At 34.9% G+C, this 18,068-nt stretch overlaps 1 protein-coding gene across 1 annotated transcript; it reads left to right on the top strand.

Annotated features, from left to right (window-relative positions):
- Positions 1-12,387: 12,387 nt before the first annotated feature.
- ARO2 (armadillo repeat only 2) lies at positions 12,388-15,059 on the top strand. Its single transcript, XM_059584272.2, has one exon. The coding sequence runs from the start codon at positions 12,895-12,897 to the stop codon at positions 14,899-14,901; it is 2,007 nt and encodes a 668-aa protein (XP_059440255.1). The 5' UTR covers positions 12,388-12,894; the 3' UTR covers positions 14,902-15,059.
- Positions 15,060-18,068: the final 3,009 nt, after the last annotated feature.

Here is an 18,068-nt window from a genome sequence, read left to right as displayed (position 1 = left end):
GTGATATTATCGTTGTTTGGTAAACAACATGAACTTTATAAGGCACTGTTCATGTTTGGTGAGGAAAAAAATAAGTGTAATAATTAGTATACAAAAGTAAAAAAGTAGTATTGAAAAGTAAAAAAAGTTTTGTTTTGTAGTGATTTTTTTATTTAAATAGTAGTAAAAAGTAAATGATGTGATATAAAAAGTGAATAATATGATATAAAAAGTGAGAATGTTTTGATGCTGATTTTTTTTTTTTAAAAAAAAATGAGATGAATAGTATAGTGGTGTTTGGTGTTGTTTGCCAAACACTACATTTGTAACAAAATTTACCAATCATTGTATTGGTGCTCAAACGGTTATAACCGCAACCGCCTTGAACGGTTATCGATTTTTAATAACTGCAATCGCTTAAACAGTTAACTGTTATTTTATAACCGTTTTTTCTATATGGGCTTTTGGGATTTTTAAGTGTTTTTGGCCTTCAATTGACCTATTTTTTTGGCCAATTTTAAGGGTTTAAGGTCAAAATGTTCGAAAAAAGATGGAAAAAAAAAATGTTTTTTTTGGGTGAGCCAATGTTTTTGAATAAGGCTTAGCCCAGAATATCACATACTATATTATATATTTCACATATACTCATAAATTAAATAACCCAAATCCATTAATCCAAATACAAATGAAAAAATTAATATATTTTATTAATATAAAATATTTATATTATTATATATAATTGAATGCGGTTAGTGGTTATAACCACCTTGCCCTACCCTCTAAAACCGTTGACCGCAACCATCCTAGGCGGTTAGCAATTTTTAATAATCACTTGGAAAAGCGATTAACAGTTATAAGCGAACCACCCGTTTGAACAGCCCTAAATCATTCTACAACATGTACAATGAAAATACCAAATAAAAGGACAAAAAAATGCATATTATTGCTTCAAACTTTTTTTCACTTTCTATTTTGTTTTTTTTTTTTTAAAAAAAAGAAGATAAAAACTGAACACAAGTTAAACAAAATAGTTAAGCCTTCAAAATTTCCCTTTCTATAAATATACACAATCACACCTCTTTGCAAAGATCGAGAGAGAGTTTATGGCATTACAATAGTTTTTACATTTTATCTTTGAGATAACCTCAATCTCCTCATCAATTTAATTATTATTATATCAACTGTGATAATAGCATTTATTTGTACTTTAAAGACATTATTTTTAGAGAAATATTTGACTTCATTAAAAAGTTTATTTTTTGATCATTTTAATTCTAAGTGGCATGACTTATTTTCTAGAAATTTATTAATTTATTGTTTAAAATCTAATAATTTTAAAATAGACTATACCACTTAATATTAAAATGATAAAAAAAAAAAAAAAAATTTAATGAAGTTAAATATTTCTCTTATTTTTATGTTGTTGCTGTCTCGTCAAGGATTAATCATGTGTTTCATGCTATAAAAAAATTAAAAATAAAATGTGTTTCACGTGATTTCCTTTTTATGTTTAAATTTGAAACGACAAGCGACTAGTTTTTTTTGTTTTGTTTTTTCAATCAAAGGCGGAAATTAAGGATTACACAGGGTGTCCCATCCCCTCTTAAACCCAAGTGAGCAGAGAAACGACAAGCGACTAGATGCAGAAACAATCATAGTGCTGCTTCATGTTTTGTCGTGCACATGCAGGCACACGTGGGACTGATTGTTTATGTCAGAATAGGATTATTTATTGACAGCATATGAAATATTGTAGTTTGCGCCAACACCACACGCTATCAAAGCCGTAAACAGACTTTTGGCCCCGTTCGCTAGCCTCTCCTTTTTCATTTTTTTTCCTACGAGTATCACTTTGAAAAAAAAAATTACAACGAGTATCAAATTTTTTTTACCAAGAAATAGATATTAAAATGATATAGATTTTAATTATTAGTATTGATCTGTTACATTTTTTTAATTAATTATTAATTTTGATCATTTTTAATAAATAAATTTCACCTTATTTTGATACTATTTCTCAGTAAAAGATTTTATATATATATATATATATATATATATATATCGGGGTACTCCGACTATATTTTTTGGGGATTGTGATCCCTTAATTTTTTTTTTTTAAATTTGAGATTCTGAAATTCATAAATCTTAACCGTTTATTTCATTTAAGCGTCTAAAATAAGCTATATTTCTTCATTTAATGAGGAAGCTGCCTTCAAGAAATTTAATAAGCCATGTTTCCTTATTAAATACTGAAACATAGGAAACATGGCTTATTTTAAGAATATGATCATCTTTAGTCTATTTTGAACTCGATAATATTCATGGTTAGGATTTTTAAGAAAAAATCCTATAGTCACAAATGAGACACATGCCCTATTAACAATAAAATAATAAGGGGTGGCTTCCCTTGGGGGTGGTCCGGCAACCCCAGATGACTGGTCTAGGGTGGCCGAAGCCACCATCAGGCCCTTGGGGGTGGCCGCCATGTACCCCCAAGGGCCAAATGATTTTTTATTATTTTTATTTTTTATTTATTTTTATTTATTTATTAAGATTTGGCCCTTGGGGTGGCCAAATGGGGTGGCCAACTACCCCTTATTTTTTTATTATTTTATTTTATATATTTTTTAAAATATGAAATAATATTTTATTATTATTATTTGTTAGTGGGACATGTGTCTCATTAACAAGAAAAATATCCAATTCATGGCTAAGATTTTCAGTCTAAAATGGACTAGAGATGATCATGTTTCCTTATTTTAGAAACTTAGATGAAATGAACAGCTGCAATTTATGAATTTGAGAATTTTAAATTTAAAAAAAAAAAAAAAATTAGGAGATCTCAACACGAGTTGAGTAACGCTCAAGATTTCGCTTGCAAACATGGCTCAAAAAATTGTTTGCATTGAAGGGAAGTTGAACTTTAAACCTAATGCTTCACGTGACATTAAGGACCTAAGGCCAAGTGACTTTCCGAATAATGCTAAGGAACAACACTATTTCTGAAATTTCAAAAATAATACTTCTCCATAGTACTGCTCGTGACTTACTACTTCAGCCAACCCCGTAAAATTAACTTCTTTCGCTTTTTATTCAGACAAAATCTTTTAACTTCTCCTTGGGGCCTTTTTGTCACGTCAATTCATTACTTTGTCCTTTGTCGTTTCTCTCCTAAAAAAAGTTTCCCAAACGACGACGAAGGGCAATCGGCCGGTAGAAAGTTTCCTTCTCTTTCCCTGAGAGTAGGAGGTAGCCAAACCTTTCCTATACCGGCTATACGAGCTTCCGCATGTTTTTGAGGGAAAGAAAAGCGACGGGGAATAATGGAATTAATATGATCGATGTGGTCCAATTTCAGTGACTGTTGATATATATGGATATATCACATGCATGCATGCCCCTTACGTATTGCGTAAATATTCGCATGCAGTGTATTTGTATTCTTATCCATTAAGACCAATGTCGACGACGATGGAGTTCCCACGAGTTATGACTATTCATGGACGTAGCTTCACGGAAACAACTCTCGGTTTGGCTGCTTCAACCACCCCGTACGTCTTCGTATGCCTAGATCGAACATCGATGGGTGGATGAATGAAACAACATAAATATATATAATCCTTTCGGTCTCCATTTTTTGTCATCATAGTTTATGCATGCAAAGATACAGAGTACTGCTGGATTGATTCCGCAGGCTAAAGTTGTGGTTACTTTTAACGTTTCTTTTCTTTTCTTTTTCCTACGCATAAAACAAACCCTATCTAGAAAGGAAAAAGAGATATTCTCGTTAATGGGGAACGAAAGGATCAACTAAATTAAGTTTGTGGACCATCAATTACAATAATGGAGGTATGCTATGGACCACGTGTTGTTTTGTACCTGTCATCGTTTATATTATTATCGGTCCCTCTTTTGTCTGCGGATCGACTCTTTGCCCTAACACCAGAGTTAATGTTGTTCGGGCAGATATTGTTAAATTATAAACTTCTTATTAACTTAAGTTTTTGAAATAAATTGTCACAACTCGTATTTATTTTAAAAAGAGAAATACTAGAGCATTTATTTCGGTTCTATTCTCATCCTTTTTGATCGACAATTCTAAAATGGTTAAAAAGGTATAGAGAAGAACGGAGGAAGAACCGGGGTAAATGCTCAAACATATTTAATCTTTCTCCGTATCATATAATATTTAGATCACTGTAGAAGTATAATGATATGGAGATTGAGGACAAAACGTATTTTCAAGCATCCTGCTCTTTAGTTTGGAGATTGTGATCAAGTTCTATATAAGCATGAATCACGTCCATAGGTATACACTGGTGCATTACCCCTTGGACCGCTAGCTTACAGTTAAGTTGATCGATCATCAAGGTTCACAATCAATCAATGTTGTCTAGCAAGATTCTCTCTAGCTAGCATGCTTTTGTCTTTTTAAGATTATGATGTTCCTATCAAGCATTCATGTTCCATATGGAGGTTGCTTCGAGGAAGGTGGTCGTACTGCTCTGGAGCCAGACAAATAGGTACAGCACGAACGAGACAGCATGGCCAAAGCTTGATCAGGAGTCGGGACCCATAGGGTGGCTATATATTTTCTAGTTAAAAGGAGAAAGTTAACCAGTTAATTAATTGGAGTGATGGATGTGTGATGGGTCCCCCTTAATTAAGTACTATATGCAAGAAATGTGAAAATTCAGTAGAATTGAAAGACGCCTAGTACTGCCAACACACACTTCATTGCATGTCCTTCTTAATTATACATATCTTTATTTTTATCATCGTTGCCATTTGATTCTTTTCCTAAATACTGATAACTTCCCTTCCCCTTGATCCTTTGTTTGGCTCATAAAAAAAATTACTGATAACCCAATAATTAAATTTATTCATTCATAACAATTTAACCTTTTAGAATAAATGGTGATTTTAACATATGGTATCAGATTTAGAAATTTTGAGTTCGGTTCCATCTTCATCAATTCACTCTATTTTAATTAAATATTTTATGTATTAAGCGTGAGAGAATCTTTTAAGAAAAGTAAGAAAAGCCGAGACAATTGGCCTATATCTTTGATCATAGACCAATAATAATGTAAAGCATCTTTGGCGGTACCCAATAAAGTCCTCTTATAGCTTGGATTATTATTGAACAGTGATGTAAAGAATGTTAAGTACTTAGTTCGTAGTACACACCCAATCTGGACGCTTCTAGTTACCATCCAATTCATCAAGTTAGTTTCACAGCAGATATATTGAAGATTAATGCCGTATCATCAAACATCTCTCTCCCTCTCTCTCTCTCTCTCGTTCTTTCTTTCTTTTCTTCTTTTCCTTCCTTGTTGGTGCCTTATACGGTAAAGCAAATGGATTTTGGGCAAGAGAATCCGTATGGGACCAGCTTTGTAGTTGTGGCTAGGGAGTATGCGTGCGTGCGTGCACTATTGCACAAGCAGCCAATTAAGCACAGTTTGTGGTATATTTGCTCTCACCTTTTTTTAATCCCTAAAGGCTTGCTTTTATTTCTTTTATATATAAATATATATATATATATATATATATATATGGTCTCGATCGTGAAGGAATCTCATGATCAGGACCAAAAAAGTAATTAACAGGATTTCCCGAGTGTTAGATCTTCAATATCAAAAGAGACTTTCACATGAATCATCACTACTTGAGATGAACACAAGGCAGATATTTTATATATATATATATATACACACACGCTTGGCCCTTCACTCTATTAAGGGCATGGGTTACGTTAAATTTGTTTCTTCTCATCAATGTGATGCAGAGGATCTTAAACAAAGGCCTACCAGCAGGACCACCGTTCCACGAACCATCCTATATTGTTTGCATCCAAAATGAGTTTTACAGCCAATAGTTCCTGTGAGAATTGGCCCTTTTGGTGAAATGGTTTGGTAAAATCGCAGTTTGACGTTTTAAAAACAAACGTTCTTGGTCCCTTAGGGGTAACTCAATCGACTGTGGACCACGCCTCATGAAGTGAAGATCACTAATTCGAATCACCCCTCCTCTTCTCTTGTGTAGACAAGTCAAAAAGCTTGAAAGATTTTTCACTCATGATGGTTATTTTATTTTATTTTATTTAGTAGCGGTTTAGTTGCTCTATCATTTGATGAGAGATCACAAACACAGTGTTAGCGATTGAAATACCTAAATAAAAAAAAAAAAATTAAGTGAATTTGTTATATATATATATATATATATATGTGTGTGTGTGTGTTAGATGTCACTTTAACTCAAAAAAGGTAGATGAAGCAACCAAACTTTTTTTTTTTTTTTTTTTACTTGGGCGGGTCACAGTAGTATCTAGCTTAAACAGCTACCGAAATTAAGAGATGTTCATCCAGTTCTACTAGGACATTAATGAGACGTAGATTACACCAATAAACCATGAGTGTTTTTTTTCATTTTGCGAGTCAAACTTAGATCTGATGCCCACCAAATTAACCGCATAAAGATAAGCCTAAGGACTATAGAACTACTACCCTTTGTGGTATTTTAGCTCAATAAGTTAAGTCAATATGTTTGAACCTAACAAATGTTATATAAACTATTCATTTTTGTTATTACCATTCGATATGTAATTCTATTACAAAATATTTATTTGACTAATACTCAAATATATCTCTCAAGTACGTCATGCTTTGAGAAAGATTATGGGGTGGTTAATTTCCATATAAGAGAAAAAGATCTTATGTTAATTGAGATAGCTAGGGTTTTTAACTCGAGAAATGTTTGAAAGACTCCTCATTTCTCAAGTGAGTCGGATCGGGTCAAATCCTCAAAGCCTGTACAAAGCACAATTTTTAATTCTAGCCCATCCAACCCAAGCTTGAGTTGGGTTGAGATTTGCACCTCGGAGCCATCATAGCATAAAACGGGTTTGCAATTAAAACTGTAAAATTACAAAAAGAAAGAGAAAGATGTTCTATATCACAATTTTTATTTAATAATTATTTTATAATATTGATGTGGCAATTTCAATTTTTTTTTAACAATGACTGATCTAAGGGTTTGTTAAAACTGTCACATTAACATTGTGAGATAGTTAAAGAATAAAAATATAGTTTATAGCATTACTTAATTACAAAAGAATAATGGTATATATCATTTGCTTTGTAATTCAATAATGTTAGCAGAAACCATATTTTAATCTTACAATTGTCTCACCATTATGATGTAGCAATTCTAACCAATCTTTTATTTTTTTAATAATGATTGATCTAATGGTTGGTTGGATATAACACATCAGCATTGCGAGATAATTGTGAGATAAAAATGTGATATATAGTATACTGTTATACGACTATCATATATGCAACTTGATGATGTGATAGTGAAAATCAATCATTAGATTAGTACTTATAAAAACAAAAACAAAAACAAAAAAAAAACAAAACCAAGTGCTACGTTATCCCTTTAATTTGTATGGCGATCCTATAGCAGTCTACTAAATAATATTATTAGCTTTTTTTTAATAATTACTTATCTAATAGGTTGTTAGGCCTTAGAACTGCCACATTAACATTGTGAAATAATTGTAAGATAAAAATGTGATAATGCTAGAAACCGCATTTTTCTCCCCCAATGCATGTAGTCACAAACAACCCTTCAATTTTTTTTATTTTTTTTTCAACAAGAACTTATCAAAGAGTTGATTAGGACTGCCATATTAACCTTATGAAATAATTGTGTGAAATTAAATATGTCCATATATATATATATATATATATATATATATATATGATTAACCATGACCTATTTCGTTTTCACCTTCTTTGGGGTTTGAGGACCAAAGCCATGTGATTTATAATTCTTAGTTACAATGTTGAGGAGTTATTCTATTACATTAATGTCATCTCGTTGCATTTTAATTTGTTCTCCCACAAATTTTCTCCGACCGATGCAATCTGTTTGATTATATTCAATTCCTTCCGTTGTTTTGTTTTTTCTTTGAAGATTTTTTGGGATAAGCATCAATTATCCTTACAAACTACCATCCATTTATAAATTATCCCCTCGAGCTAACACTCGTGATGCATAACCACTTCAACTATTACTTGTCGGCAAAAAAATCAGTTCCATTAAATGAGCATATTAACTAAATCAGACCGAAAAATGAACACGTGACACATACATTTCAATTTTTAACATGAAATGATAAAAAAAATAAGAAATACAAAGGAAAACTCAAAGCTTAAGAAAAAAAACCAATAAATAGACCTATAAAAGATAGAAAATGAAAGTGCTCGGCTAATGGAAGGGTTATTTTTTCGCAACAATTTGATCACAAATAGTAATTCGTGAGGGTAATATACTAATATATAAATAAGTAATAGGTTTTTTTTGTTTGTTTTATATTTTAACGCTTGCATTGATGAGTGAGAGTAGCATATGATTATAAATTTATAATAGCTAGCTGTGCGCCCACTGAGATCGATGTCAGATGTGAGTTGCATAATACGTACAAATAATCATTTAAATCGAGAAATGATAAGTCATAATTTTTTATGTGATTTTTTTTTTTAAAAAAAATATATTTTTCTTCATAATAATGACTATTTTTATGAAAAAGAATATTATTTTAAGTATTTTTTTAGTGTTTTTTTAGTATCTTTCTAACCAGAAACCGAGGAAAGGGGGACTGACAGGGGCCAGGCCCCCACATGACAAAATTTTTTTGTTTTAAGGTAAAAACAATTTTTTATGGTTATTTTTTTTGTTTTGCTAATGGGCCCCTGCCTATTAAATTTTTTCAGCCATGGCCCCTGCCCATTATCAAGGTTGGCTTCATCTCTGTTCCCAACTATGATGTTGCTTTTAAAATCTCCGTTGATTTGAGATTATCATTATTGATTTTTAATCTATTGACAATTTTAAAATTTACATCACCAAAAAAACATTAGAAGAACACTTAACATTTCCTATTTTAAAAATAGTCTCCAGCGTGTCTTATTCCATTCTAGAAATCTTCACCAAAATTCCTGAAAGTGGGGCTCCAAGGCTTCAAGATTTGTCTTCAGTCTCCACCGCTTTCACTGTCAAAACTAAGTTTACGTACCTTTAGAACCAGTCTTAATGAGCAACCAATTCTCCTTCCTTATTTATTATTATTATTATTTTATCAATTATCTTTTGGATTGCTCCTCAACTAAATATTTAGAGATTTTAAAAATATAATTTTCAAAATTGTAATTAAGTGTTGTATAAAATTTATAAAATTGTTTGTTTTTGTTAGTTTTAAAAGGAGGGTTTGACTTACAAAATTGCAGGCTAGATTATTCATAGATTGACCGAACAAATTAGAGAAGAAAAGACAGAAGTTGTAATTAATAAAATAGACCAAATCAATTAGGTGGTGGGGAAGATTGACTTGGCCCAAGATGCTGCGTGGGTAGCATTATGTCTGTAAAAGCAATGAGGATCACGTTAAGCCCAACTGCCAAAATATGCAAGAAAGAATTAAGATGATATGAACGTAATCAGAGGCATATTTCCTGGTCAAGATTCCTAATTTCTCCCACCATGCACCACTTAATTTTATTTGAATTGCCAGCTTGCACTTGCAATATCAGGCTACCTCCTCATCCTCCTCCTAATAATAATAATAATTATTATTATTTAAATTAATTAAAAAGATTTAGTTTTTATTTTCAATTATGATGTGAGTTGTAACATCCTATTGAACTATAAATTTGGAAGATTGGGTACCTTACGAGCATTATAAGGCTATCTTACCCAATAAATATCAATTTAATAGAGCTCAACTCGGAATAGTCTGGGTCCATCGGCTCTGCTCGAATCCAACTATACAAATATGTGATTTTTTTTTTTTTTTAGAAACAAGTTAAATGCAAATTAAACATCTCCAATCAAGCCAGCTCAAGACTCATTTACGTTATACTTTCCTTCTCAACAAACAATGAATAAGGATAATTTGCAATTGAGTAATGCAATTTACTTGCTCGAATTGTATATAATTTGGGCAGTTTCACAAAGAAAAAAGTTGTACAACCTACTTGTTCCAGAAAATTCAAATTACACCTACCTACTTGAATGAGTAGATCCCTCAACCCTCTTAGTAGGACTGCCTGAATATTGAATTGCATGCCAATGAAGAGGAAGGGTGCAATGACCACCTGTTTCAGATTGTGAGGTTCATTTTCCTGAAGTAATGAATCCCTCTATAGTCGGAATTGCACAAAATAGTAAATCCCTCAACCTCCTAAAAAGAAAGATTACAAGCATATAGTCGGAATTGCAGAATCTACGTGCTCAAAATAGTAAATCCCTCGACCTCCTTTTTTGTGGATATGTTCAAATTGCATGCAATTCAAGTAGCCAATTATAAGAAATCTTAATTCGTTATATGGATAACCTTATTTCACAATGACTCTCGTGATCTCATCTCATATATTAAATTTAAAGCCTTTTTAAGGAGGGAAATAATATCACTTGCTCCCCTCCCCATTTTCCACATGAGAGGTACCATTTGATAATGTTTGGTTGAACAGATCAATGTGTGTGTGTTTTTTTTTTAATGAATCCTAACATTGAAGAACTTGTATTATATGGAATCGGGAATCCTGATACAGTTAAGAAAATCTATTATATCATGAAGGCTGACTCAGTATTTTTTATTTATTTTTAGCACCTAATTGCAATCGAATACACTTAAGATTGACCACTGTGTATTTAAGAATTTGGACCTTTTTTCAATCTCTTATTTTTTTTCTATTGTTTTGATTTTGTAAGAAAGATGACGAATGTAATAGTAAACCTTGGATAATAGATTTTTAAAATAGATCGAATTTAATTCACTGAAAAATGAGATTTGTGAATTTCATATATATATTGATTTTCTTTGTTTGAGTTAACAAAAAAATATTTTAAAATTGAATAAAATATTCAAGTTGTGATCACAATCACCAAAATCACCTTATACTTATATCATAACCACTACTTTTTACATTGTCATTATTGCCATCACCACCTTCACCACCATAGTCATCACTCACGCTACACCACCATTTTTTTTTTTTTTTTGCCGTCACCTTTGTGTTGTTATAGACACTACCATCATCACCTTCATGCCACTACCTTGTTATCACCACAATTATCACGCTGCCGCCACCAACATAAACATCATTTTTTTTTCTTCTGATTATTATTATATATTATATCAATATCTCATATATATATTTTACTATATTAACCTGACACAGTCTAATAGTTATTGAAATAGTTCTTGTTAGAAAAAGAAATCTAATAATTATTAAATCTTACCACCTCAACATAATGAAATATTAGTGTGATTATAGCATGTCTATTTTCTCCTAGTCACCATTACCTCCGCCATTGTTGTCATGTTCACCACAATTATTAAAATTTTAACACCTTACAATCATCATTATAAAGTCATTATTATTAATTAAAATTTGAAAATGCTTAATGCCACTTAATTTACTTGTCAATTCAATTTAAAAGGTTGTATGGGAGAAGAACAAAAGTATGCTAAATAGCTGCCCTCTTCAATAAAATTAAGCTCCTCAGCAAGTGTCCTAAGTACTACTTAACAAGACCTTAAATAAAGTTTATACTAACATAATACCAAACAAATTACCATGAAGTAGTCGCCAAATAATCTAAACTTTGTATCAACAAAAAGAAAAGGAAAGGAAAGTCACAATTTAACGAGATCTATTAGGTAGGAATAGAATTTTATGTAATTGTCTGTTCGAATTGTAGCCAATCTGAATAGGCAATTGAGAGAATCCTGATGAAGCTCACACGCCTAAGCAGGTACCTAGGAAAGTGGGCCTCTACGGAGCCCTCTCTCATGTAGGGGTAAGGCATGCTACAATTCAATCAAACAAATTGCAACAAATCTCAATTCCTAATTGTTAAAGCTTTTTATTAACAAACAACCTAAAACACAAAAACGCTCAAAGTTATCTTCACCTTTATATAACACCAAAATACATTTTCAAACAAAAAACACCTTTCAAAAAGTATTAACAAATATAACCATATACTCTTATACTTAAAAGTGGGCATGCCAACTTGTGTTTATGTGTCAAAGTACGGATATAAAATTATATATTTTAACTATAATTTGATTCGTTTAATTAAACAAGTCAGACTTTTCAAGCATAACTCGCTATTTCATGTTAGGTTTACGAATTGTAAAAAAAAAAATTATTAGCAGTAAATACTACATGTCCAGTTCGGATCGTGTTTAAGAGATGAATATAAAATTATATAAGTCAATTATAATTTAATTAATTCAATTAAACAAGTCAAATTTTTCCATAACCTTTTTTTAATTTTGTGTTGATTTCTTGTGCCATAGTGTTAAAAATTATGATCCCTAATTAAAAGAGATCAATAGCATGGTTGGTGTCAAAACAGGGGTCACCTGCAACCTGCACAGCATTGGGACTTGGGAGTGGACCCGGTGGAGCTGGCGGTTAAAAAAGTGACAGCAATTTCTGTTTAATATCTTATTTAAAACCCAAAACCAGTAACCCAGTAATCCAGTCATGGACGGGTTATAAAAGAGGAAGATGCAACGCGTTTGACCTCGTAAAACCCGTTCCTATTGGAGTCTCTTCCACGCCTTGGGAAGAACTGTACCCAAATTAAAACGCCAACGCCTCCAAGCCCCACCTTCTGAGCCCTCTCTCTCTCTCTCTCACGCACACAACCACGATCCATATCCAACTGGCCAATTCATTCTCAACGACCGCTCAGCTCACTTCATTTCCTCCGTCAATCGAGGCCAAAATTAAACCAAAAAGCAAATCCAAGAAGACCCATTTTCCTTTCCTGATCTGATCTTCCATCAGAGTCAACCATAACAAAGGATTTGAAGGTTGGTCCGCCGTGGTTATGGCGGACTTAGTGAAGCAAATCTTGGCAAAGCCGATCCAACTAGCTGACCAAGTCATCAAGGCTGCTGACGAGGCTAGTTCCTTCAAGCAAGAGTGCACGGAGCTCAAGGCCAAGACAGAGAAGCTCGCCGGGCTACTCCGCCAGGCCGCCCGGGCCAGCTCCGAGCTCTACGAGCGCCCCGCGCGGCGGATTATCGACGATACCGAGCAAGTCATCGAGAAGGCTCTAGCCCTCGTGCTCAAATGCCGTGTCAACGGCATAGTCAAGCGCGTGTTCACTATCATCCCCGCTGCTGCCTTTCGCAAGATGTCGTCTCAGCTCGAGAATTCGATCGGCGACGTGTCGTGGCTGCTCCGTGTGTCGGCTCCGGCTGATGATCGCGGCGACGAGTACTTGGGTCTACCTCCTATAGCAGCAAACGAGCCAATTCTGTGTCTCATATGGGAACAGATTGCGATTCTGTATACGGGTTCCCTCGAGGACCGATCCGATGCCGCGGCTTCGCTGGTTTCGCTTGCCCGGGACAATGATCGGTATGGGAAGCTAATCATAGAGGAAGGTGGGATCGGACCCTTGTTGAAATTGATCAAAGAGGGCAAACTGGAAGGACAAGAAAACGCTGCGAGGGCAATTGGGCTACTGGGACGGGACCCGGAAAGCGTCGAGCACATGATCCACGCGGGTGTGTGTTCGGTGTTTGGGAAAATCCTGAAAGAAGGTCCCATGAAAGTCCAGGCTGTGGTGGCTTGGGCTGTTTCTGAGCTTGCGGCTAATTACCCCAAGTGTCAGGAGCTTTTTGCCCAGCACAATATAATCCGTTTGCTGGTGAGCCATCTCGCGTTTGAGACCGTTGAAGAGCACAGCAAGTATGCCATTAGCAGCATCAGAGCCGCCTCGATCCATGCGGTTGTAATGGCAACTAATGCTCCAAACGCCAAGAATATGAACAAGGCAATTGACGAAGATGAAAAGCAATGTAACAATCAAATTCCTCACCCCACGGCGAACAAGGCCCCCAGTCAGATGTACAATGTGGTGACGAATACCATGGCGATGAGGATCCAGTCCAAGCTACTCCAACCACAAGGTAATGATTCAACTCAAGCCAACCACAACAACAACCACAGCACAAACAACAACCATAACAACAATGTGAAGCAGAATCATCAACTCCATCTACCCCACCACCAGCAAAATGTTTCGCTTTCGGGGAGTAATCTCAATCTTAAGGGGAGGGAATTGGAAGACCCTGCTACCAAGGCCAACATGAAAGCAATGGCAGCAAAAGCCCTTTGGCACCTTTCCATAGGAAACTCGGCCATCTGCCGCAGTATCACTGAGTCAAGAGCACTGTTATGCTTCGCAGTTCTCCTGGAGAAAGGGCCTGAAGATGTCAAGTACCATTCTGCCATGGCATTGATGGAGATTACTGCAGTGGCCGAGGAAGATGCCGAATTGAGAAGATCTGCATTCAAGCCCAGTTCACCCGCCTGCAAAGCTGTTGTTGACCAGTTGCTAAACATCATTGAGGAGGCAAATTCAGACCTCCTTATCCCGTGCGTCAAGGCTATTGGGAATTTGGCAAGGACATTCCGAGCAACGGAGACAAGGATGATCAGCCCGTTAGTGCGGCTTCTCGACGAGAGAGAAGCTGAGATTTCCAGGGAGGCTTCAGTTGCTCTCTCAAAATTTGCCTGCACAGATAACTATCTCCACCTTGATCACTCAAAGGCAATCATAAGTGCTGGAGGGGCAAAACACTTGATCCAACTGGTGTATTTTGGTGAACAAATTGTTCAAAATTCAGCATTGTTTCTGCTATGCTACATTTCCCTACATGTACCAGACAGCGAGGAACTTGCCCAGGCCGAGGTGCTCACTGTGCTTGAATGGGCTTCCAAACAATCTCACATTACCCAGGATGAAACACTCGAGGCATTGTTACAAGAGTCCAAGAGCAGGTTGGAGCTTTATCAATCCAGACGGTCAAGGGCATTCCATTGATTCAATCAATAAACAGATTAGTTTGTTGTGTAAGAAAAAAAAAACCACGTTTCCTATAATTTTCTCTGCTTTATCATTCTCATGGAGTGTACATACTTTAATTTAATGTATTCTGAAATTTTTTAGAAATAGTTTCAATCATTTACAGAGCATTCTCTTGCTGTGTTTTATTTTTTCCTGCTAATTTGCATTTCCCCCATAAAAGCACCCCATTCCTGGAACCTCCCACCCATTTGTCTTCTAGTTACAAACGGACACAGACTGCTACTTTAAAATGTGATGACCAATCTAAACTCAGAAAGCAAAAGGGCATACATAAGATATTTTCCCGTTCTTTATTCTATACCTCTCCTTGTGAATCACAATATGCTGGCTTTAGCAGGTCTAGATTTATTTGATGTGTTCAGAGTGGTTGTAGTACGCATAATTGGATTAATAATTTAGCTGAGATGGAAACAGCTAGCAAAAGGCATAAGGTGGGGAAAACATGTCTCAAGGCTTGTATCCGAATTCCGGACAGGATAGTTGTAAAAATTATTCCTTGTAAAGAATGGAGTACTCGTTTGGAATGAGAACTTGAAATGGTAAACCTCTGTTTCCTAGGATTTTGGCTGTGGAATGTGGCGAGAAATTTTCAGTGTCACAACTCAAAAATACTTTTTGGCCAGACATACTCAAGCTTGCTATAGAATAAGGTGCGTCTACAACGCAAAACCTATTCCTGCAGCAAAATAAAAATGCATTCAACTCTCCTTTCAAACCCAGTGGTTAGCTATGGAAGTCATTCTACAATGAACAGTCAAGGTGTAGCTTAGTGGTCAAAAGGGCGGGCTTGGAATGAGCCGTAGGCTCAGACATCATGGAATCGATTCCGCACTAAGAGTTTTCTGGATTACCTAATACAAGGTTCTAATGGGCGGGGCCATGTATTGAGGGTTTACTCCCCAAAGGTGGATCCGAAGGGCCAGTCTTGGTGAGATTCCAAGTCTTCAAAAACAGACATTCTACAATAGCTACAACCTCTGAAAGGGTACATTTTCTCAATCTCTTATTTGTGCAACCTGCAAGCGCTAATGGCAGGGTAAAGATACCTAAGCTTAATGCTCCCTATATATACCATTAAGACATGAAGTCATGACAACCATCATGGTCCGCAAAAACAGTTTAAATTTATGCAACTGTCTGTACGACAATGACTACTAGGAATCTGATACATGTACCAACTGTCGATTTTCCTTGCCCTATAGTCATCATAACCGCCTTGAAGTGTCTTCTTCAATTCTTTTATTGAAAGCTAAAGTGTCGTAAGAGATAAAAATAATGCTGCAGAGCCAAATACTATACAATAATGAAATTAACATACCTAAGCAGTAATATACATGCATAATCATATGGCTGTGTAAACAATTAAAAATAAAGAATAGTGACAGTGCTGAGGTGAGAGTCTTGGCATCAAGAGAGCAATTTTTTAACTGGTCAACAAATGAGCTTTAGATTACAATAATACTACTCTTCTCATTAGATTTTCACACCTGCTTCACACCGGCTGATGGTGAGTTTTAAATGGCTGATATGAAAAGCTACTTAAAATCCGTCACATCAGTCAGTCTGAAACTAATGTAAATATCTAGCGTGAAGAGTAGCATTGTCTATAACAGGAAAAAAAAAAGAGTTTTAGATTAGGTGTCCCATTTACACTTTATCACAACACACCAAGAAGCAAACAAGTAAAAGCACAACCAACTAGAAATACCTGCCTAACATCTCCCCACACACTGTGTGACTGAATGAACATTCAGGATGTATTAGTCATTTTAGTATGTGCTCCAGGACAGCTGATAAAAGTCCCACATCAAATCAGTTAGGTGACTAATTTAGGATGCACTAGGGAGGAGAACCAACAGACATGTCTAAAAACAGAAAAAGAAGTTTAAAGTCCAATGGTTAACAATGTAGTTATTATAATAGCATATAATTAAGAAAGTGAAAATCCAAGAACTTATCACCGGGATGGGTACATAGGACATGATGCAGAACACACAACTATCTCAACTTTAGTCCTATTGATGAGTCAACCACCCTACAGCTACTTTGCAACAGAATTAGTAAAAAACTACAATGATATTAAAATTACAAAGAAGAAAATAACTAACAAGTAATAAAGCTCAACTATCTTTTAAACTTCGTCACGAAATGTATTATACAGCAGAATTTGGCAACAATTTAATGGAAACATCTAATTTGAGCATAAAGAGGTTCCAATTGATTGGTATCTTTTATATATAAGCAAACAGATAAATACCAATGTCCAAACTCAAAGTTAGGGGAAAAATTAACAAATTTCCACAAAATAGGTTACCCACAAAACTAGTGAGATCCAAGAACTTATCACCGGGATGGCATTGCATTCTTTAAGATACCAGTAGACCATCGATCAAGTCGCTGAAAGTTTAAGATATATGAGACACAATTTATGTCATTACCTACTATTACCAAAAGCCATCCTACAATGCACGATGGGCAGAGCCACTGAAAATGAAGAATCACTCCAATACAACATATATCTTAATGTTATGTTCAGTAACTATTCCTGAGAAAGCAATACGCCTCCTCAATGTTGCAATCATGAGACATCCACATGACATACATTTAAATATGTTGCACAAAAGTTACTATTTTCTGACAAAAATAATACTAATGCACCATCCACCGTCAAATGTAAATTTGACTTTTTGCCAGAACACCTAAATTCATTTGCTTGGTATATTATCAAAGTAGCATGTGGGATTGGCTACCCAGCCCCACTAAGTAAAGACAGAAAAGGTTATAATTTAGAGTCTCTGTATATGCAACTGTGGTAATTGAAATCAAAGTGGAACCATATGTTTTTAAGAATTGGCCTATCATATAAAAGGCCAGCCTTTCCATCTGATAGAGCTAAACATGACTCACAAGAGTCATTGTGAAATTCCTATGGTTTTGAACTTACCGTAGATATTACTTGAAACATCCCCATTTCCATGACAATGAAAAATTATATCTTATAAACAGATCCAAAAAAAAAAAAAAGTCTACTTAGGATGATATGATTTCATAAACAAGTTGATGGGGGCAGGTTCATAATTCAACTTCCCAACTGACCAAATGAAGTAACCCAGCCACATCTA

This window comes from Corylus avellana, chromosome 1 (assembly GCF_965113065.1).
Source record: "Corylus avellana chromosome 1, dhCorAvel1.hap1.2, whole genome shotgun sequence".
Classification (NCBI taxonomy): Eukaryota; Viridiplantae; Streptophyta; class Magnoliopsida; order Fagales; family Betulaceae; genus Corylus; species Corylus avellana.
This window is presented reverse-complemented; position numbering and strand designations above follow the sequence as displayed.

What these genes read in the sequence shown, in the direction of transcription:
- ARO2 (XM_059584272.2), top strand. Translation starts at nt 12,895, where the DNA reads ATGGCGGACTTAGTGAAGCAAATCTTGGCAAAGCCGATCCAACTAGCT.